The 22704-nt window shown below is 40.9% G+C and overlaps 2 protein-coding genes across 2 annotated transcripts in view; one reads left to right on the top strand and one right to left on the bottom strand.

Moving 5' to 3' along the window:
* Positions 1 to 3338, top strand: part of col16a1 (collagen, type XVI, alpha 1) — a 73665-nt gene extending 70327 nt beyond the window's left edge. Inside the window, exon 71 of the mRNA XM_078267390.1 lies at positions 1755 to 3338. Coding sequence (XP_078123516.1) covers positions 1755 to 1948 — 194 coding nt within the window. The 3' untranslated portion in view covers positions 1949 to 3338. The remainder of the gene's footprint in view (positions 1 to 1754) is intronic.
* Positions 3339 to 4609: 1271 nt separating this feature from the next.
* col9a2 (procollagen, type IX, alpha 2) lies at positions 4610 to 21735 on the bottom strand. The gene is made up of 32 exons (XM_078267977.1): positions 21402 to 21735; positions 20094 to 20168; positions 19086 to 19121; positions 18882 to 18944; positions 17078 to 17131; positions 16677 to 16712; positions 15200 to 15223; positions 15027 to 15080; positions 14839 to 14892; positions 13565 to 13615; positions 13418 to 13474; positions 13253 to 13306; positions 11734 to 11787; positions 11551 to 11604; positions 11019 to 11072; positions 10822 to 10875; positions 10625 to 10678; positions 10474 to 10527; positions 10331 to 10384; positions 9444 to 9488; positions 9252 to 9305; positions 9097 to 9150; positions 8964 to 9017; positions 8809 to 8880; positions 8310 to 8345; positions 8105 to 8149; positions 7642 to 7674; positions 7384 to 7530; positions 7219 to 7273; positions 6877 to 7065; positions 6312 to 6389; positions 4610 to 6000 (listed from the first exon to the last, which is right to left on the bottom strand). Exons 1-32 carry the CDS (start codon positions 21471 to 21473, stop codon positions 5795 to 5797), a joined length of 2076 nt encoding a protein of 691 aa, XP_078124103.1. The 5' UTR covers positions 21474 to 21735; the 3' UTR covers positions 4610 to 5794.
* Positions 21736 to 22704: the final 969 nt, after the last annotated feature.

The raw sequence follows: 22704 nt of genomic DNA on the forward strand, positions 1-22704 counted from the left end.
CCTTTTCAACCTATATTCAGTTGAATTCACTAGAAAGACAATATATTTAATGTTCAAACTGATAAATGCTGTTTTTTGCAAATATTCACTCGTTTTGAATTTGATGCCTGCAACACGTTCCAAAAAAGCTGGTACAGGGGCTTGTTTACCACTGTTACATCACCTTTTCTTTTAACAACACTCAATAAGCATTTGGGAACTGAGGACCCTTATTGTGAATGGGAAAGAATTTCACCTACAAAGCTTCAACAAGCTTTGTAGGTGAAATTCTTTCCCATTCTTGCTTGATGTACAACTTCAGTTGCTCAACAGTCCGGGGTCTCCGTTGTCGTATTTTGCACTTCATAATGCGCCACACATTTTCAATGGGGGACAGGTCTGGACTGCAGGCAGGCCAGTCTAGTACCCACACTCTTTTATTACGAAAGCCACTCTGTTGTAACACGTGCAGAATGGGCTTAACGTTGTCTTGCTGAAATTAGAAGGAACATCCCTGAAAAAGACTTTGCTTGGATGGCGGCATATGTTGCTTCAAAACCTGTATGTACCTTTTTATCATCAAGTTACCCATGCCATGGGCACTAACCCCAAACCATCACAGATGCTGGCTTTTGAACTTTGCGCTGATAAGAATCTGGATTGTCCTTTTCCTCTTTGGCCCAGAGGCCATGACGTCCATGAAATTCCTTGCAATTGTACGTTGAGAAACATTGTTCTTAAACTGTTGGACTATTTGCTCACACAGTTGTTCACAAAGTGGTGAAACTTGCCCCATCCTTGCTTTTGAACGACTGAGCCTTTTGGGGATGCTCCTTTTTATACCCAATCATGACCAATTAACCTGTTCACCTGTGGAATGTTCCAAACATGTTTTTTGAGCATGTCGCAACTTCCCAGTCTTTTGTTGCCGCTGTCTCAGCTTTTTTGGAACGTGTTGCAGGCATCAAATTCAAAATGAGTGAATATTTGCAAAAAACAATAAATAAAGTTTATCAGTTTGAACATTAAATATCTTGTCGTTGTAGTGTATTCAATTGAATATAGGCTGAAAGGGATTTGCAAATCATTATATTGTTTTTATTTACGTTTTATACAATGTCTCAACTTCATTGGAATTGGGGTTTGTACATCTGCAACAATCTTCCACTAGAAATTCAAGCTACACCTGATGCTAAACCCTTCTGTTAGAATTGCTGTCATCCCATAAATGATGCTAATTACTAAGTTTGCATTTATTGTTGATTAGTAAATTACCAGCATGATGAAAGTAATGTTGGATCATTCTTAAATTGTCTTAATTAAAGTGACTAAAATTACATACTAATTCATACCACCCAAATCAACATCTGACAATCATTAATCATCATGGAGTTCAGATAGCTTTGGCTAAATTAGCGAATTAGCATCTGCAGTCAATTTACAGTTTATTTATTTTGGGTTGAAGAAGCAACCATGCTCACATCAAATGATCAAAATAGGATTTTAATGATTGGGTAATGTTTGCCCCATGTCCCCTTGATAACAGATGTGGTGGTTTGCACATATTTTCTTGTTTCTGCATTGTATTGGTGCTACAGCGTTAAATGGCAACACCTTACTCAACCTTTAAAGGAACAGTTTGACATGTGTGTTTTACCCCAAATGTCAAACTATTCATTTTACTCTTTTTGAATATATCATCTTTACAGCTAAGTAGCAGGGCAGTGATAATGCCACAATCATTACATTCCCTTTATTTCCCTTTTTTTTTACAGGTGTCCCAGGCCCCCCAGGCTATAGTAAGATGGGACCTCCAGGTCCTGTTGGGCAGCAAGGTGTTCCTGGGATCCCAGGCTCGCCTGGGCAGCCTGGTGCAAAGGGACATGACGGCCGGTGTAATCCTGGAGATTGTATGAGCCATCAAGTAGAGTACAGCCCAAAGGGCCCACCTATCAAGGGCCCCTGGTAAAGGGCTAGAACTGATGGAGTAGAGGGGCAGGGGGACTAAAGCAAAGAGACTATGGAGAAGACAGGAAGCCAAAGACCATGATCCAAAGTTATTAAATCTGACCACACAATGAAACCAAGGAGCTCCTTTATTATTGAATTGCATAGATTTACCCACACAAATTGCTACTGTAGTTCTGAGCAGAAATCCACAATTTCTTTCTAAGGGCCCCACTGGAAATGAGGCCTGCAAGGACACACCAGCAGCACATTTTTATTGCATCGTTCTTTTCCCTATGAATGCCAATTCATTGCTATATTACTGCCTTTTATTTTAGTCTTGCCTCTTTATTCTCACTGTGTTCCACTCTTTTTGTACATTTCAAACAACCCAGGGGAGGTGACAAGATTCACAATTTGTATTTTCTTCTCCTTGATTAATTCTGAACCTCTCTGTTTTTTTTCCCTTCATTTTCTTTGTCCACATCTGTAGAAAGAGAATGCACACAATTATTGTAGTACTTTGCTTGCACCTCTCATAACTTTGTTCCCTTCTCACAAAATCACATTCAGAGTGCATCCCATGCATTTCTAATATGTCTTAGTGTTTGTGGTGTGATACATATTTGAATTTGTCAAATTCAAATATGTATCCCTAGAAATTTAGTTCAGTTCTGGAGAAAACAAAAACCTGCATTCATACCCTTTTTGATGGATTAACTATTTTGTATATATTTATATTTTTATATATATATATATCAGCTTTTCATACTTTTCAACGGATTTGATACAAGGCCACGTCACACATTTGTTATTGTCAAATATTATCAACTTATCAAGCAACAAAAAAACCAAAGGAATATTTTTCTATGGTCTATAAGCTTTCAAATTGAAATAATGTGTTCAGTAAAAAACATAATTATTTATAAAAGAAAATTGTGTTTACACAAGAAAGCATATTGGCTTTTTTAATTATGTTGTTAAAGTTGATTATGTGTCATTTTAACTCCAGTACTTTTTGGAAATACAGCCATTTTAAAGCATCTCATCTCATTTTGTATTCCAAAGTAGCTGTAATAACCATCTGTCTGCTTCAACAGGCACTTGTTTAAGGAAATATTGAATATATATATATATATATATATATATATATATATATATATATATAATTGAGCCCATTTACCACAGATACTGTAATGCAACACACTGAGCACAGCCACCTAGCCCTCACAATCACGCATGATAAAGGAAATATTCTTCAAGGCATCACAGATGGTTTTTGTAGTGTGTTACTGTATTTTGTTGTCATTTTTAAATTAGTAGTTCAAACTATGAGCCATGGTCAGACTTTTGTTTCTCACAAACTAACCCATGGGAAATGTTAAACTGAATTAAATTGCTTTTAAAAGATGTTTTCATTTTATTGTGAATCTCTGTTGTATCAAACACTTTACAAATACTGTTGAACGGTTTTCATGACAATGGGCCCCTGGGCATCGACATGGTCCCGGACTGAAGATGAAGTTGAAATTGTATTTGTTGTTTAGTTTTGTGTCTCTTTGTAGTTGTTTGGTGTTTCTTTCTTGTTGTTTTGCATCGTTTTGCCTCTCTCTGTAGTTGTTTGGCATTTCTCAATGATTGGTTTGCATCTCTCGTGGTAGTTTTGAATCTCTTTGAAGTTGTTGGGGTTTCTTAATGGTCGATTTGCGTCTCTCTCGGTGGTTGGTTTTGTGTGTCTTTGTAGATGTTTGTTTATATGGCTTGTTGGAAAGTCAGTCATTTCAGAGGCTCTAAGGGGTCAGGGGTCCCTATATGAAGTTAAATATGGTGCAAAATGTGAGATACGACGTCAGAACTTGCAGAACAAAAAATCTTGTCTGTAGACGGTCTGTCTGCGGCTGCAGGACCTGGAGCTCACCGCCAGTGTTTCAGTTTGACTGTTAAAACGAGTTTAGATAATTGGTTGGCTAACGCTAGCATGCTATTCCACCAAGCTTCAATTCTACATAAATAAGCCAGACAGAGTTGTCTCTCATCTGGGCGCGCAGATTCGCCACTTCGTGATGCGAGAGAGCATGTATGCGAAGTTGCAATGACAGATTCGAGAGGTTGTAATCACTCCTCCTGTAATCACTGTTACGATGGAAAATGAACCCGAGTAAAAAAAAGTATACAAATAAATGTTGAATTACAAGTTTGCAGCTTTCGTGTTCATGTAAATATCAATCTACACATTTGTGAATATATTTTCTGTGACTTCACATCCAGAATACAGGTGTGTGAACATTTTCTACGAGTGCAAATTTCAACTTCAGATTTCTTTTTTACATGCTCTCGTGTTTTTGTTGTTGTTGTGTGACTTCAAATTCATATCACGTGTGTGAATATTTTTTACAAGTGCAAATTTTAACATACAAGTTCACATTTTTTGTTCCGCAAGTTCTCACATCGTATTCTACAAGCTCTCACATTTTGCACCATATTTACCTTCATATCCATAGCTGAACTTCAATGATGTACGTTTCTTTCCTGTCATTGTTATCCAACCCATCATGTGCACTTGAATATAATTCTGTATAGTCTAGTACAGTATGGTAGTATGGTGGGAACTTTTGGCGGTGCAAGAATGTTAACAAAAGCTGAGCATCTGCAGCTTTGGAAACATGGGAGTTTATTTACATGCATGAATTGATACTGTTAAATATTTGGAATAGGAGGAATGAGAAGAAAAGGAGCTCAAACAGACAAACTAAAGAGACATGTTTCCATTCCCCACATGATACAGAAGAGCATTCAGTTTTATAAAAGGTTCCTCTTTATTGGTTTGGGTTGACCTGAACAGCCAGAAAAAAAACCTCTTTACAGATGATTATATAAAGAACAATAAATAGCTTCTGTTGATGAAAATAAATCAGTCATTAAATAGCTGACACCCTGTGGAAGGTTGACAGTGGCATAGGGAGCACATTCGGGCTGATTCGTCTTCAGAAAAAGTCGTTATTTCTGTTGGTGCATATCGTAACCCATTCCTTTTTCTCTACATAATAATCAACACACATTTACAAAGATTTACAGCACTGCATTGTGGGAGATGGGAGTGCCCATTGGGATATGCTGTTGCCAGGCAACAAGAGGACGAGATCAAGCTAGTCGTTAGTTTCTAAAATGAGGCTTGGGAAGAAAGCGGGGGATTAGGAGGGGGGGGCAATGTACACATGAGGTAAAACAGGGACTTCACTAAAGCTTACAGATGAAGATACTACATTTTACAATACAGTACATACAGAGTGTCAATTTCAATCATTTATTTATCTTTTCGTACACTTAAGGCATCAGCTGCGATGTCGTAAGAGAGTATTTAAACTTCAAAACACGTCTCAAACTAAATATTGCATGTGTAAAACCATTTAAAGTGACCAAGGTGTAATAGAAAAGCACCTTTCACCACACTTGGTTTTCAGCTTCTCTCAGCTCATATATACTGTGGTGGTGATGGGAGGCAAGGAGATGCCATCTCAAACTGTTCCTCTTTCACTGCAGGAACAGCGCTGGGATATTTAGATGGGGCTGACACTGGCATCATCCAAAAACACTAGAGAATTCAGAAGGATGTGGGTGGCTGTGAGCTGCTGTTGTCATGGTGATGTGGTGGATTAAGATCAGAGTATGTCCCAGCAGTCAAAACTTCAGGTTGTCAGTTTCAGTAGGGGGGCGCTATACATCCAGTCACTATTATTGTCCCCAACCCCTCGTTCTCGATGTTGTCCTACAGAGAATCGTGGTCTATCTCTCTCTCTCTCTCTCTCTCTCTCTCTCTCTCTCTCTCTCTCTCTCAGGTGTTGTGAGCTGCTGATGGGGAGGCAGGTCTCTAAACATTGGGTCCTTTGATTGTTCCCGCCTCCTGTAGTCTCGGGGAGGTGTACGCTGATGCAGCGAGACACATCGCCGCCTCGCAAAAGCCTGGGAGACCTACCGGACCCGCCTTACCGGGACGACCGGCCTCTCCGGCTGATCCCTGAGGTCCTCTCTCGCCGTGCCTACCGTCCCGAGCCACACCATCGACACCAGGAGGACCTGTGGAGGGTGAGGGTTCAACATCAAGCAGGGATGTGAACTGAATCCCAGGGTCAACATGACTAATTGCACTGAACATAATGTTGAGAAAATCTCTCTAAACCTCACTCTGAAATTAGTGTGTACTGTTGCAATCCTATTACATCCTCATTCAAGAGCATCTGTTAAATGACTGGAGTTAATGATGCTCTTTAAAAGCCTCTCCTGTGGCTCTTCGGTTTCTTATCGTACCCTTACTCTTCTTACTCTGAACCTTCGGTCAGTATTACACAGTGTTTTACATCTCATGTATGTGCATGGACCTGTTTTACCTTGTATTCCTGGGGGTCCTGGTGGTCCTGGGTGGGGTTTACCAGGATCTCCTCTATCTCCCTTTGACCCTCTCTTTCCTATGGAAGGTAAAAATGGATGGGCTCAGATGTAAACTGCTTTCAACTGTGTGTTAGGGCTCCACCATATGAGGAAAATATGCAATATGCAATAACGTTGAATAATCTGGTAAGGACATTACTTGGGATACATAAACAGATATTAAAGTGTACTCAGTTCTGCATTTCTGCTGCTTTCAGTATTCCGCTAAAATACAACACATTGATTGTTGAATTTAAAACAAATGAAAGGAATCTATTTCAACATTCTCTTATTGAACAAAAGGCACCACTAAAAGAAGAATTAAAGTGCAGTTTAACTACTGATATTTTTTTTCAACTAACACAGAAAATCTCTGAGTGTCTTTCGGGATATGATAAGACTTTCGCAATGCGTTTATTGCACAAGTTGATATTGCAATGATGATAAAAAAATATATATATGTATACATGACGACTGTGTAGTCGTCATGTATACATATATTAATGCTCCACTGTTAGTTTCTACCTTTAAGTCCTGTGTTTCCAATCTGTCCAGGTCCTCCAATGATGCCAGGAATGCCACGACCTCCAGGTAAGCCATGTGGCCCCTGAGGACCAGGTGAACCTGGAGGGCCAGGGGGCCCGGGAGGTCCCATCACACCTGCTCCACCGAGCACAGCCCTCTTGGCGCTCACCGCCACCGCAGCTAGCCTCTCTGCAACAGAAGAGACAGCATCATCATTTCTGATTAAAGTAACTTTGATGATGAACGACTGATTGCTCAGGAGATGAAAGTAGCTTTGGGAAGTGAGCTAATCTAATCTCCCCTATGGACATCAAAGGTGAATCTAAGAGTCTAGGCGCTCACCCTGCAACATCTTCAACACCACTTCAATGATATGCTGGTCAGATGCATCGCGTCCCTGGAGAGAAGAAGAGGAGACTGAGCATCGGAAAAGAGACGGCAACTGGCCAAGTGCAATCAATATCAGTCCATTTATTTTCCATGCATCATAGAGTGAGCTGGACTTACTAGTGACCCCTGAATGCCTGGTATGCCGGGTACTCCTCGCTCTCCATTGAGTCCCCTAGGACCGGGCAGTCCTGGTGGTCCCATGTCTCCAGGTTTACCAGGGTCACCAGTAGGTCCATTGTGTCCTGGATCACCCCTAATTCCTTGCTGCGAAGAGACGAGCATTACGGAAGAGTGGATTTATGGCGATTAAAGAAAGAGGCCAAAATTGATGACGTTTAAAAAATAAAATTTTATTTCCACACAACACAACCTCACCTGTCCTTTGGGCCCAGGTTCACCAGACAAACCCTGTCACAGCAAACACAGATACTTTCTCATTTCCACATCCATCACTGCCATCTATCATTTCCGCCTCAGAGACGGTCATTGAGCAATAATTCAAGAATGAATATTGTAAATGAATGTCTAAAAATGCTGCTTCAAAGAGCCAACGTGCATCATTGCTTCACTGTCATGTAAATAGCTCATTTGCCATCTGGACTATTATGGGGATTTGTATGCACATTCAAAAACAGACTTCCTCTTCGTCTTAACTTCTGTATAGTAACAACATTTTCTGCTATACATCACTTTGCTTTGATGCCTTCAGAGCCAAATGTTTAAAACCTTCTCATCTAAAGCCAGCAAGTTTTAGTATTTTGTAGATTCATAGACTGTTGTGGTTCTTTATAACAAAAGGTTTTGAAATGGCTTTAGGTTATGCAGTAATGATTCTTACCTTTTCACCTTTCTCTCCAGCCAATCCCTCAACACCGGGGTCACCCTAAAAGCGACAGAGAGAAAAAGATAAAGAGGGGGGGGGAGAGAGAGAGAGAGAGAGAGAGAGAGAGGATGACTGTAGGAAACATTTGTCAGCATTGAAGCTGAAATACAATAATATGGCATAAGTTTTCTGACAATCCGGTTTATAAACTGCTACTCACATCGTCTCCCTTTGACCCGACTTTTCCTTGGAAGCCCTGGAAAGAAAGATGGTTTGATGTAAATGTGGTTAAATCTAGATTATATTATCCTCACACAAAAAAAAATAAAGAAATACTAAGAACTAAATATTGATTCAAGCCAGTGACACCACAGATCACAAAGTAAGAAAGATGTTGTTTCATCTCTAAAACATAGAAGATGAGGATGCTCAGATTATCATTTATATTGCTTATTTATATTGCTTGCCTCACTCTGTGATTTACTGTTGATTGGTGTGACTTTCATTCATGGGTAAACACTGCCCCCAATGGATAGGTCTGGGTAACTCAATCATTATGAAGTGTGTTTGAATGTAGCCAATGATGGACATGTTTTACAAAGCAATATATGTACTTCATGTGCACACACACACACACACACACACACACACACACACACACACACACACACACACACACACACACACACACACACACACACACACACACACACACAGACCTTGTCTCCTTTGGTTCCACTGAGACCCTGGGCCCCTGGAACACCGATTGGTCCTCTCTCTCCTTTGTTTCCCTGTTAAGAGACATGAGAATGTAAAAAGGAAAGTATTCCTGCAGATGAGCTCAAATTTAAAGAAATGCAAAGAAGCAACTTACAGCCTTGCCGACTATTCCCTGTGGCCCAACTTCTCCACGCTGGCCTCTGTCACCCTGCAGAAGTCAGGTAAGATGAGTATGCCTTCATAGTTGCAGTTTCTATCGCTTTAATGTGATAATTCTGGATTTGTACCTTGGGTCCAGGAACTCCTTCCATACCAGCCACACCAGGAAGACCAGGCTCACCCTAGGAGAATGCAGTTAAAGTACAATTATTTGTCCTACTGCGAGTACAAGAGCACACTTCTGATACCTAATAAAAATCCATATTTTGTGTGTATGTGTTACCAGAGGTCCGGGGGCACCAGACATGCCAATGTGACCCCTAGGTCCAGGCTCGCCCTAACAAGGGAAGAGAGAGGATAAGAGAAGAGGTATATATTTGCAAAATAACAAAATTGGAAAATTGTAAAAAAAAAAAAAAAAAAAAAAAAAAAAAAGATTAAAGGTCAATACAACATGGCATATAAAAAGGCTTACCTTAGCTCCAGGTCCACCTTTGGACCCTGGGCTGCCAGGCAATCCCTGCAGACAGAATTATTAACAAGACTGAAAATTGCTGAAAAAAAGGTTCTCTGCACATTTTTTTCTGACAGTATGGTGTACAGTTTGTTTGAAATACAGACAATAAACCTGAAAATGCAACTTGTAATGAATGTGGATATTAGTACGTGGGTGCTGGTAATGCTGATGCCTGATATATTAACAATAAATATAGGCCAAGCTGCAGTGTCAGCTACTGGCATATACCTTGCAGCAGTGTTTCTGTATGTGTGTAATGGTATATCACAGTAGTGCATAAAGCAGGGTAAGTTATAGTGTTTGAGTTTGCAGCAGTGTTAGTGTCACTGCAATGACCACACAGCAAAGTGTGCATCTCATGCTCCATTACCCTTTAGTCAGAATGACGCGCACACAAACACAACCACACACACACACACACACACACACACACACACACACACACACACACACACACACACACACACACACACACACACACACACACACACACACACACACACAGCATACCCACTGGACTGATTGTGATAAATCACTCACGGTGCGAGGGAGAATGCTATTTCAAGGTGGTTTAAATTCTAAAACAGCGTGGGTCACAGGGTCACTGTTACCTGGATGAGTGCCCAGAAAACAAAACATACCAAAATGTACAGGCTGCTTCACGCTGGTTTTCCCTGTCTGTGTTCTGGCTTTGTTGAATGGAGTAGGAGAACAGATTGACCCCATACGTGGTCTGAGTGACAATAAGCCGTTACAGACAGCCTTATTTGCATGTGCCCGAAGTGGCATTGCTGAACAATCCTCAGATAAACACATCCCCCTCACTACACTGAAGGATCACTCACCGCTGTTCCCTGAGGACCAGGAGGACCAGGCATCCCAGCCTGGCCGGGGCTGCCCTGCAGGAAAAGAGAACAGAAGAAGATTAAATTGCCATCTTTTACTGCGATTGAAGTTACTCATCATTATCGCGGCTGGCAACCCTTACCTTGATTCCAGGAATACCAGGTGTGCCATCTTTTCCATCAATACCCGGCAGACCCTGAAAAAGCAGGCAGATGAGTCAGTGGAGTTGATTTGGCACACTCTCTGAACACTGCAGCAACTGTGTAGTGCACAACAAAAGTGCATTCACTCACATTCTCTCCTTTTTTGCCAACCGCACCCTGTGGGCCCTGGATACCTTGGCTGCCCTGCAGAAGATAACCAAACCAGCATCAGTGTATTCCCAATGCACATCAGGAACGCTGCCCCATTCAAGTTCTGAGAAATGTTTCATCTTTTTTGTCTTGTTTGACAATAAACTTCAAGGGAGAACACTAGGAGAGTCACCTACTTTGTCTCCCTTGTCTCCTGCCTCTCCAGGGGGTCCCTGAGGTCCCTCCTCACCCTGCAAACAACAGAGAGAGACTTAAGAGTAGCTCAGGTGTACTGTGGGTTCCTGTTTTAATATGAGTAGTCACGTGTGTGTGTGTGTGTGTGTGTGTGTGTGTGTGTGTGTGTGTGTGTGTGTGTGTGTGTGTGTGTTCTTACAGGAGGTCCAGGAATTCCTACAGGTCCGTTGATGCCCTTGTAACCACGAGGCCCCTACGGGAAAATAAAAAAGTGCTATCAATCACTTCAGATCAGGGAGGATGCTAAGTCACGGTAGCCTACTATTCATTGTGATAAAGGGGTAATTAGCGCTTAACTCACTTCACTAATAGGAGCTACACAGAGAGCCAGCCACTCTTGCTTTGGCACTAAGCCGGGGCGCTAACTTGGCTAAGGCGGCTAATGTTAACAGTAAGACGGATGGCTACAGCGGATCATTAACTACAGATGGAGGCACCGTGGACCCAGACAACCCCAACTCATTAAAGGAGGGGAGAGATTTGTGTTAGCATCATTTCCATATGTCCCCATTGCTGGTAATGGATGATGTTTGTATAGTGGGAGCAGGTCTGGCTGTGCCTCCTTGGTGCTCATCTAAAAAGAATGAGAACAGCCTTGTACCCGAAAAGAAAGAGGACAAAAAAGTAAGATGTGACTGTGAAAAAAAGGAGAAAGAAATAGTGGTACTCACTGCTTCCCCTTTAGGACCCATCATTCCTGGATAGCCCCTCAGACCCATTGGACCCTAAGAAGGAAGCAAGGAAACAGAGGGATGAGACAAAGACCATGACCAGACAACTACTACTATGTGTGAAAAAAAGCCTATGTTTTTAACTTTGCCAAGAGACTAAAACGAGTGGAATTCTCAGCATACCGGAGGTCCTGGGATGCCCTGTTCCCCAGAGATGCCCACTTCACCCTTGGGACCCTGGTGGAGGAAAGGAAAAACAACAGGCTGATTAGTTATCTTTCTGTGCTGCACTCTTGATTTTGGCTACATGTCCACAGAGTTTGACCCAAGAAACTCCAGAAAATCCAGATCTCTCATGTCTGTTTCTTAGGTATGGAGCTAGAGACAGGTGGTGATTAGCTTATATTAGCATTAATAACTGAAGCAAGGGGTAACAGCTAACTTGGCTCTGGCTAAAGTAAAAAAAAACATATGCCTACCAAGACCTCTAAAGCTCACTAATTAACACTTAAAAATGACAAGGTTTTTATGGATAGTACGTGCTGCAACTATTTCTTGGCCAGGCCAGTGACTTCCTGAAGACGCGTTGTTACTGTGAGGTAGCCAAACAACCAGCTAAGACTCCAGGAAGTAAGGCTGCCACACAGGCTGCTGTTTGCCAAGAAATAGTTAGAACAACAACTTCAGGTTTTTACATTCCTGTTTGTGTACAAATTTAACATAGGCAATACATGTTAGTGAGCTTTAGGGGTGCTGGTAGGGAAATTGTTGAACCCCTCCCCCAGTCTTCATGCTAAGCTAAGCCTGGCTCCAGCTAATGTAAAGACAAGAGAGTAGTATCAATCTTCTCATTTAACTCTTAGCAAGAAAATGAACATTAAAAAAAAATTATGTTTTTAGCTAAACTCATTGGTCTTCCGACATTAGTGATTTACTACCCTCACCAGCATGCCATGTCTGTCCAGTATCATGCCAGTAAAATAAATCAAAAACAAAGCTTAGGTGATTAGCCAGTTAGCGTGTTTTTATTTCCCAGCAGTCTGAAGATAAATGTGATAATAGTCTTGCTCACCAATCTACTGGTCTTTGGCATTACATAGTCATCAGTAATTTAGCAAGTGGAGAAAACTTTTTTTTTTTTTTACGGTATCTTTGTTTTAGCTCAACAGCTAGTGAGAATGTAAACAGCTAGTGCTGTTTGTCTTTAAGAAGAAGAAAAGAGAGAGCAGCAACACAGTGCAACCTTGAGTCAAGGCAAGTCTTCTAAAATACTTGTCTGACTTGGAGGAACGCTAACATGGTGCGTCGAGTGTTTTGAGTGTCTCGGGCTCCTTGTGTGGGAAGATCAGAGGCTAATTCCTGGGGCCTGGCTATTCGCTCCCTTGGAGCCGACTGTGTGCTCATTAGCTGTGCTTAGTACAGCGAGGTGAGAGGGCTGCGTGAACCTCGACTCTCATCCTCCCTTCATGTACCTGGCTCTTCACCACCCCTTTCATCTGGCTCTCTGCATGCTGACTGCATGGCCAAGGCCAGGCCTGACTAATCATAGCCAGATTAGTGCCAGTCATGTGCCTCTGGGTAGTTCATTAGAGCTAATCCTCGCTTCTGCTGATCCTGAATGGTGGGTGAGTGTGCAGCATGTACATGTATGGGTGTTTGACTGCATGTGTGTATCTGTTCTAGCAGAGATTGTGCAGCTCACCGATTTTCCTATGCTACCAGGCTCTCCGAGAACCCCGGCACGTCCTTTGTGTCCCTAGAGGGCAACAATCAGTCAGTCAGTAGAGTGTCATTACAATGGTGTAACCTAACATAATCAGTGATGCTGAAAAAAACTATGCTTATTACTTGAAAACAAACTACTCACCTTGACTCCCTGCAGTCCCTGGGGGCCTTTAGGTCCTGCTGGACAGTTAAGAGGACACTGTTGTCGAGAGAAGGAAACAGATGGATTATGAAAAGTAAAGTTGTGTCAAAATAGATTTGTAAGGAAGGGGATGTCACTAGAGCTTACCTGGAAGTCGGCACTTCCCTCTTCTCCACCGATGAATTTCCCTGGAGGACCCTAGATGGACAGACAGATGATAGAGAGGTAGATGGAGGAAGAAAGTCACCTGGTCACAGTTGCCTCTACTCCCATGAGCTGAGCCAGCACTGTCTCTCTTTGTCCATCTATTTCCCCCTCCATCTTCTCGGTTTATAGATTGACTTAGGAAGTAAAGTATCTGTACTGGGGCTGCTGATGTCTTCCTGCTACAGTCAGGTGACACAGCCCCACTGATCTAATGGGGGTTTATTTACCCAAGGAGAGCACTAAACTTAAACAAATACACTCCCCTGGGCTGGGAACATTACTCTGAATGGAGACACACCCCATCTTTGGAACCACTCAGAGATGCCCGCATGAGACTACATACACCGTTGGAAAATAGACTTGAAAGTGTACCGCTCAAAACTGTTTGTTGTATTTCACCACTTGTATTTCAACCACGCTGTCTGTTGGGACCTGAACAAGCAGCAGTGAGCTCGGTGCTAGGTGCTTTGTTATCATACAGTACATTATAAAAGCATGTTCATTGCTGCTGGTTTTACAGAACAGAGCACGCTTCAACATAGGGTTAGTAGATGCCATGTCCTTGCTTTACTTCTCCACTGCGATCCCATTCAATAATATAAGTTACCTGCAATTAGATTAATGTAACTATATGCTTGATTGAGCCCAATGAGCTTCGAGTAGCTCATTTATCTCTCACTCTTTTCACAGCTGATGTCACCAATCTCACTGAAAAAAACTCTTCAGATATGAAATAAATACTGTTAGAAGTTATTTATGTAGACTACAGCCAATATATGGTTTTCAGATTGTATTAACTCTCAAATATTGATATCAGTGTTTTTAATATTGCAATTGTAGTAAATAAAAAATAAATAAAAAATATTGCTATTGTTGCTGATGGTAACTACCACCCTACTTTTTCTACCTGAACCAACTGTATTGAGTTTCAAAACAGAAAGAGTGAGCTGGGAGGAAATAGTGTGGTGTGATGGCACTATCTGCAGCTAAGAAAACTAGGGCGCATGTACAGTATTTTTAATGTACCCAGAAAAGGTTGGGAGCTTGGATTTACAGAGGGTGGACAAAATAACAACATGAAACTCAATAGCACTCCAACCTCTTGATCTCAGGTTTTCCAAAGGCATTTTACCACCAACATCATATTTATTAATTTATCACATTCATTTTAGAGAGGTGACAGATGGATAAGATATTTCCTTGTGGACACTTACTGGCTTGCCAGGAGGTCCAGGAAGTCCTGGGGGTCCAGCTGGTCCCATGATACCCTAAACACAGCAGAGGGAAATAAGTTGTGAATAAGCATGTAAGGGTTCTGGTTGCTTATATACTGTATGTAACATGTTTATGAGATCTTTGTAAATCATGAAGGCAGTGTAATAAACTAAAGCTGGTGTCCTACCTTTGGTCCAGTTTGTCCAATTTCACCTGGAAGACCAATTGGCCCTGCAGCACCCTAGACAGAGAGACACAGAGAGCAAGAAGGAACAATGCATACACATCCCAGCAAACCCTTCAAAGCCACTAAGTGATGATAGCATAACTGTGTTACTGTATACCATGCAAGCTACTTACAGCCAGTCCTGGAAGGCCGGATCCCTGCGTGGACAGAAAGGACGAAGGGTTAGACTACTGTGTAACAAGTGGAACCAATCCGTCAACAAATCAATTACCATTTTTGAAAGCCAATTAATAATGGCAGCAGTAATTCAGTAATGCATGTGTACAGTGTCAGAGTGCAGTGTAAACAGTGCTCAAGAAGAACAAAGACACAGAACACAATCAGTATATGTTTGCTGTGTCTTTCGCTTGGAAGTAATTATAAACAAAGTGATTAAGTAAGTTAGCCTTCTTGGAGAAAGAACAGCCCACAGGGCAGGATCTCCGGTCCGTGCAGCGTGATGCAGCTGGCTGTACAAACACAGCCCCCAGTCAGCACCGCCTGTTAATGCTAAACAAAGGATTTAACTAATAGCGTTGCATTCATGCAAGACATTGGATGACTTAAGACTTAATGTTTGAATATATTGGATGATGTCTGATAGATGGACACTGAGCACCACCTAGTGGTATTGGACTGTGTTACAGATGGTGTGCTGGTACATTGATTGGTTTGCATTTACTGGTGTTGATAAAGTGAGGAGTCACATTTGATTATATAATTGATAGCAGCGTTATTCCATATTAGGGACTGTCTCATGTCAGTTGTAGAAAGCATATGCCACATCTGGGTAAACTAAACCCAAAAGGGGGCACAGCTGGTCAGGCATTCAAGCATAAACAAAAAGGGACTCGGGAGGTTGCCTTAGAAGACCAGCTGGGTTACAATATGTTTGTTTGGAAACTGACAAGGCTTTAAACAATGTCTAATTCAGCCCGTCATAACTCATAACTTCATAAATATCATGACAGCCCTATGAGATCAAATGTAATCAAATGAATCGTACTGTACCTGTACTGTACAATTTTGAGGTATTTGTACTTTACTTGACTATTTCCATTTTATACCACTTCTCCTCATTTCAGATGGAAATATTGTACTTTTTACTCCATAGATTTTACATAAGAAAAACAAGCTTATAAAATACTATTGAATACAACCTTTTTGGCATGTAACCTCTTCTTGGAGCTGCTTGTCATGTTTTAGATGTCTATAAGTTGTTGGCAGTTCCACCAAAAAGATACTTCTAGTCTTAACTTCTCAGATGATTTCTTTTTGATAAATGTTAAACATTCAGGGCCCCAAAAAGGCAAAATTACCCATATCAAACTAGCTTCACCTCGACCAGCTTCAACAGTAAAAATGTTACTCATGCATTTATACATCAGTAATAATTTAATAATGTGACAGAATTCCTTTACATTAATAACATGTCGAGCTTGAATGTAGAACTGTTATTTGTTCTGGAGTATTTTTACTTAAGTAGATAATCTGAGTACATCTCCCACCACACACAGTATAAGATATGAATTAAAAATATATTCAAAAAGTCACTCATCATACCTACTTTACTGTACCAAAAAGGTGAGTGACAATAAATAGTTTACTTACAGGAGGTCCAGGTTCACCACTTGGTCCAGGTTGACCCTGCAGACAACAGAAAACAGTAATTTAACTATAGTAATGATATGCTAGGACCTTTCACAAATAAATGAGAATTATATAGATATATATAATGCATTACTTTTGAAATAAATACTTAGAGGGTCAGCAATTCTCGTGCCTATTTATCCTGTAAGCTAAGGGTTTAGTGTCATGACAAGATAATGTGAACATGACCCAGAGTCTTTTTTGTTATAAAACTGACCCTCTTGAAATATGAAAGCTTTATTCAAGCAACACCGCCACATGGTGATACATGTTAATGTCTGAGATACAGGTTTTCCACAGAATAGCATTATAATGGTGCATTTATTCTAATCATCCTTCCAGTTGGAGGTTTAGACACTTGCCTTAGGGCCAGGGCTTCCAATAGGACCTCGATCCCCCTTTGCTCCAATCAAACCCTGAACACAAAGAGATGATATGCTAGACATGCTCATAGAGGTCAAATGAGCAAAGGAAAGACAATTGAAAAAAACTAAATCTCAAGTTGCCAGTGTGCTTTCAACGGGCTATATAGGACTTGAACTCACCTTACAATAAGGCTAATCACACATTTGATCGAAGCTGACACTGCTCTTGTATGTAATTAGGAAACAAACTTGAGATTGAGATTCCAGGGCGGATTACTGGCTAAATCTCTGAGGAATGCATGTGTGTGTGTGTGTGTGTGTGTGTGTGTGTGTGTGCTTCTGTTAGCATGTGACCAAGAGGCATTGACCAAGACTGATGCAGCAACTGAAGCTGCGCCACAATTAAAGTAATATGAGGTAAATCAATACCTGCCCCAAAGCTATAAAATCATGTTAAACTCCAACGCCTCACTACCTGTGATTGCTAGAGATTTAATAGTAATCACTGTGTAATCAGAAAGGGATTTGGGTGGGGTTTGACATAAAGTATATCAACCTCATGTATAATTCCTCATAATTTGTCCACAAAGCTATTCATACAGTACTGCAAAGAAAAAGTTTGAATTACTAAATCCCTGTGTTGACAATAAACCAACAGTTCAGAGAAAATTAGGACTCAGACGCAGAGGGAACTTCTGAATGCTTTAATGTGAAAATAACTCAGCAAAAGTACAGTAGCTTTATGTAGCTCAATTATCTTGTTTTAATTATAAATCTTCAATTGGAAAAAAGCAACAGTGAAAGTAAATGCTTTAAATGTTACATTAAAGCTAACATGTAGCTTAAAGACAGTTTTGATGACTATTTTTAGTGATCTCCTTTTTTATGCCCACCTTATGGTGACTTAAAAAAGGTACCCGGTTACGTTTTTCAGTTTTGTTTACATTCAACATTTCTCATCTAAACCCATAGTGTCCATCTTTAAGGTTTAATATTTACTTGTTGTCTACCTTATAAAACATCTGCAGAGCCAGACATTGTCTAGGAGGCAGTCGAAGTCGTCACAAAAACCGAGTAAGTGGAACTTGAATTACTACTTTAATGCTTCAAAGTCCTAAATGTGCAATGGTTGGAATAACAGCCAGTGAGCTCACATGTAAACAGTTCCATTGCTGATGAAGACTGTGTGACACCACTGAAAGCTCAGGAAAAAGTTAGTACTATTAAGGTGGGGTTATTCTGTCAAATCTGAAAAGCGGTCTAAAGAAACGTAATAAAATTCCAGTCAGCACATATGTATATCACATCACTCCAAACTCATGCTGTATATGTGGGTCGTCATGCGTGTACTGGTGCTAATGGTGATACAAACAACACAGAGACCCGCTCATCATTATCTTTTAACATTGTTCTGCTTCCTGGCTAATTTTCTTGTCATTTTATTCATGATAACCTACACTAACCCATTGTTGAAGTATTCTATTTTTTCTTACAGATTCTACTTATACTCTAGTAATGACTGGTGGCTTCTTTAGAAACATTTTTTTATTTTTATATAAAGGTATTTTCAAAAGTTCTGTTGCTAGGTTTTGTTATTCCTTTGGGGATTTGTTTCCTCAAAGAAAATGTATTTTCCTTATTAAGCTGATTTCACATTAAGCCTCTCAGAATGTTTGTTTTGTAGGGAAACAGGTTATGTTATTTTCAAAGCCAGACTCTCTCTCTCTCTCTCTCTCTCTCTCTCTCTCTCTCTCTCTCTCTCTCTCTCTCACACCAAACCAAAATTTGTCAGTTTACTCACATCAATGCCATTCTCTCCTGGTGCTCCATCAGGACCTGGCTCTCCTGGCTCTCCCTTTTGTCCCTACAATAAAAAAAACACACACACACACACACACACACACACACACACAAACACTATTGTTACGGACAAAAAAGAAGTATACATAAAAATGTTAAAGGTTTCGTAATATAAAATCTGACAAACAGTACAATACAAACTTACTGGTGGACCAGGGGGCCCAGGTGGTCCTTTGTCTCCCTGCAGAGAGACAGAGTGGTGATGTTAACCCTTTTGATTTAATATTTGTTCATTTAACAGCATGACGTGGCCTTTTAAAGTCATTCATAAAACTCATTACTTTTGCTCATATCTGTGCCTATCTCTCTCCACAATGTCTTCATCAGTGATACATCTGGCAGTAGACAGGTGCTAATAAGCTCTGTGGTTCACTTGGATGGTCTCACAAAAATAATCCGTCCCATTTAACTATAATGAATCAAAGTTTGTTTTGTCCGTTTTTTTGTGGTATTGTTTAGTATTGTTTTCTCCATTTGACTGACTTATTATGTTGCCATCTTGGCCTTGCACAAGTGTTCCAGGCAGAGACACAGGCAGTGATTATGTTGTAAACAATACATGGGTTCTCATGTTAACATCCCACCTTTTATGTGGCAGAGACCCAAAACGGGAAAGCCCATGGGAGGTGTTAACGTAATGTACTAACTTATCCAAATGCTTAGAACTCAACAGTAATCAGTCACAAGTAAAAATGCATATTCATATAATGAAGGTACAGGAAAATGTTAAGATAATAGACTTATGTTAATAGTTCAAACACATTAGCTGATCTAAACAAATCAAATATCTAATCTATCTGATTATGGATCACGGAGCAAACACCAGGCTTTTACAGGCAGTGTATTTCTTACTCCACTAGCCCAACAGCCTCCATTTTAAAATATATTTATACAACCTGTGTGTAGTTAACTCTGCAAATAACAAAAATGTATCACATTACTGTGACACAAACTCAGGATTGAGGCAAGGGTCTCTTCTCAAAGACCCCTCTCTCTGCTGGGAACAGAGCTCTTTTGTGCCACTGTGTTTTCATTCGCAGTGCCCTCTGCTGGCAAGACTCCAGTACTGCAGAGCAGCACAGGGTTGGTATTTCTCCAGCACAATGATGGTCTTTGTGCCAGATCTGCTGGGCAAACCTGTGTAGATACTCACATCAATGCCGTCTGACCCAGGCATGCCAGAGGGGCCTGGTGGGCCGGGCTGGCCCTGAGGTCCAGGTGGACCCCTCTGAAACACAGGCAGAAAGACATTTTAAGACTGTCAAGTGATGACAACCTAAGACATTCTTATAGTACTGTGCACATTTTATAAACTGTAAAATCCTGTAACAACATAAAGATTATAGCGACACTATAAGATCCAAATGGTGCAATAACATAAAAACAAGCTAAAAAAATGCATATGTAAATAACACATACATAAATATGCATGTACTTGTCTTATGGTGCAGGACAGACCTAAATCAAATCGATCAATTCATTCAGGCAGGTAACTGCATTGTGTCCAATGTATGAAAGCATCACAACAAAAAACACAAAAAAAGGAACCAAAATAAGGAAAACTTGGATAATGTGAATTAGAATTGGTGTAGGAGATGGGTAAAAACAAAGGAATGAGGAGGAATGTGGAAGGAGGGGTCATGAGACTGGCACTGTTTACCCCACAACCCTCATCTCACTCCCCCCCCCATCGCAATGTCTCCTCAGCCCGTCTTGAATATCATCTCAGTGGATCAGTCAGTCCATCAAGTGATAAAAGCCATTTTAAATCCAACCTTGAATTCTTCCAACTGTTCAAAATGTGTAAAATGTAAAATTAATAATCCTGAAGAGCAAAAACTGTTAGACGTCCAGTAGTTAACACGTAGGTGTTTGTTTGAATATGGGCTTTCACGCTCAGTGGACAAAGTTAGTGTGTGATGTATGTGTGTGTGTGTGTGTGTGTGTGTGTGTGTGTTTGTATGTGTGTCAGTGCCCACTGATTTCCATCTCTGCCATGGAAATCAAAACCAAATCTTTGATGTTTTCCTCCATTCTTCGAGTAATAAAAATCTTCTAGGCCAAAAAAAAAAAGGAACCAAGGTAATCGCAAATCCTTGCCTTCAATAGTATCTCTGCAGTTAAATCTTCAAAAGAGATAAGAGTCCATACACGATAAGGATGATAATCCACAGAAGATAGTCCGGTTTCATTTTGTCTCCACAGCAGAAAACCCATTTCAAGCTCTTTCTTTTACATGCATGCTACAAAGCCAGATGATCACCACAAATAGACCAGTCTTGGTTCAAACTCCTGCATTTCGATCACTTCAACCAGCATCAAGACAACACACAACCTATAACATTACCTCAACACATCCAGCGCCTGCTGGCCCTTTCCAAGGGCCCTTAACCCCATTGAACCCCAGAATAAAGGAGCCAAGCCTGAGCAGAGCAGGTCTCAACCTCCCCTGTCCACTCACCACTTGGGCCAGAGCCAGGCACAAGGTCTGCAGTATTACCCAGGTCTTCAGCAAGGCAGAGAGAGCAGCCATGGTCCCTCTCCCCTGTCTGTCTCTCCTCGGTTCACCAAATCCTCTTTTCGCTCTCCTCTTTCCGCTCCCTTACTCCTCTCCAGGCCGGCACAGTGCAGAACTGGTGAAGCAAAGCTGTCCGAGAAGCAGGTGGGGGGGAGGGGGATGGGGTGCTATGTGCACAGCCCCGAAAAATCCACTCAGGAGGAAGGAGAGAGCCGAGGGTGGAGAGGGATGGAAGAGGAGGGATGGAGGTGGAGAGGGAAGAGGGCAGGGAGAGAGAGGGAGAGGTGTAATCCTGCCCCACAGCCGGCCTCTGAAAGCAGAAGAAAAACACTCTATATGCACCCATCAACAGTGTGGAAAACACACACACACACACACACACACACACACACACCTATAAATAGTTACACACACAAGTTTTCACATTAGATTTGGGGCAGGGGGAAACTGAATATTTGCTCAACAGGCAGCTTCTGTGATTGGTTGATTTATGAATAATTAGCTCTTTTTTTTTTCTTTTTTTTTTTTTTTTAAATTTTTGAAACCAATTGGGCTGAGCAGCCATCAAGCTCCTCCCAAAGCTGTGGGAGTGCACCAATAAATTAAACCTGTGTAAAACACCTAAACACAGGACTTTGAACAACTTTCTACTTTTGCTTCTGTCTGTCCCTGCAAATGTGCTTCGGCGTTGTTGTTTTTTTCCTTACCCTGAGGCTATTGCTTGCATGGTGGTGTAAATATCTCCAAACATTTCCCATGTGACTGTTGTACCGCACAGAAGAGAGGAAGCTGAGATCTCCTTGGAGTATATAGCATTTCGTTGTCTTTGTACTTTGTACTCTGCACAATGACAATAAAGTTGAAACTAATCTAATATAATATAATATAATCTATAGCATATACATTAAAGATATTTAATCAGGGAGGAGGAGGTGGCAGTATTCACTTTGTCAATAAAAAACGTGACTGTTAACTGACATAAAGGGACAAGTAAGATATAGCAAATAATGCAAGAAAATGCAAGACATTTACTGACATCTAGTGGTCATTTTGCAAAGAGCCGGTTAGTTCCCACAGTAATCAAAAGTGGCCTTTTAAGGATGAATAAACAAAGCTCATGGAAATGTGAAAAAAGGCAGTATAGTGACCCCTATTGTACAGATATTACATTACACCAAATGCAGCAATTATCTGTAATTATGTGTCCAATAGATGGCAGCATATACACATTAACAGATGCCAGTTT

The sequence above is a fragment of the Sander vitreus genome, chromosome 14 (genome assembly GCF_031162955.1).
Source record: "Sander vitreus isolate 19-12246 chromosome 14, sanVit1, whole genome shotgun sequence".
In the NCBI taxonomy this organism is placed as follows: Eukaryota; Metazoa; Chordata; class Actinopteri; order Perciformes; family Percidae; genus Sander; species Sander vitreus.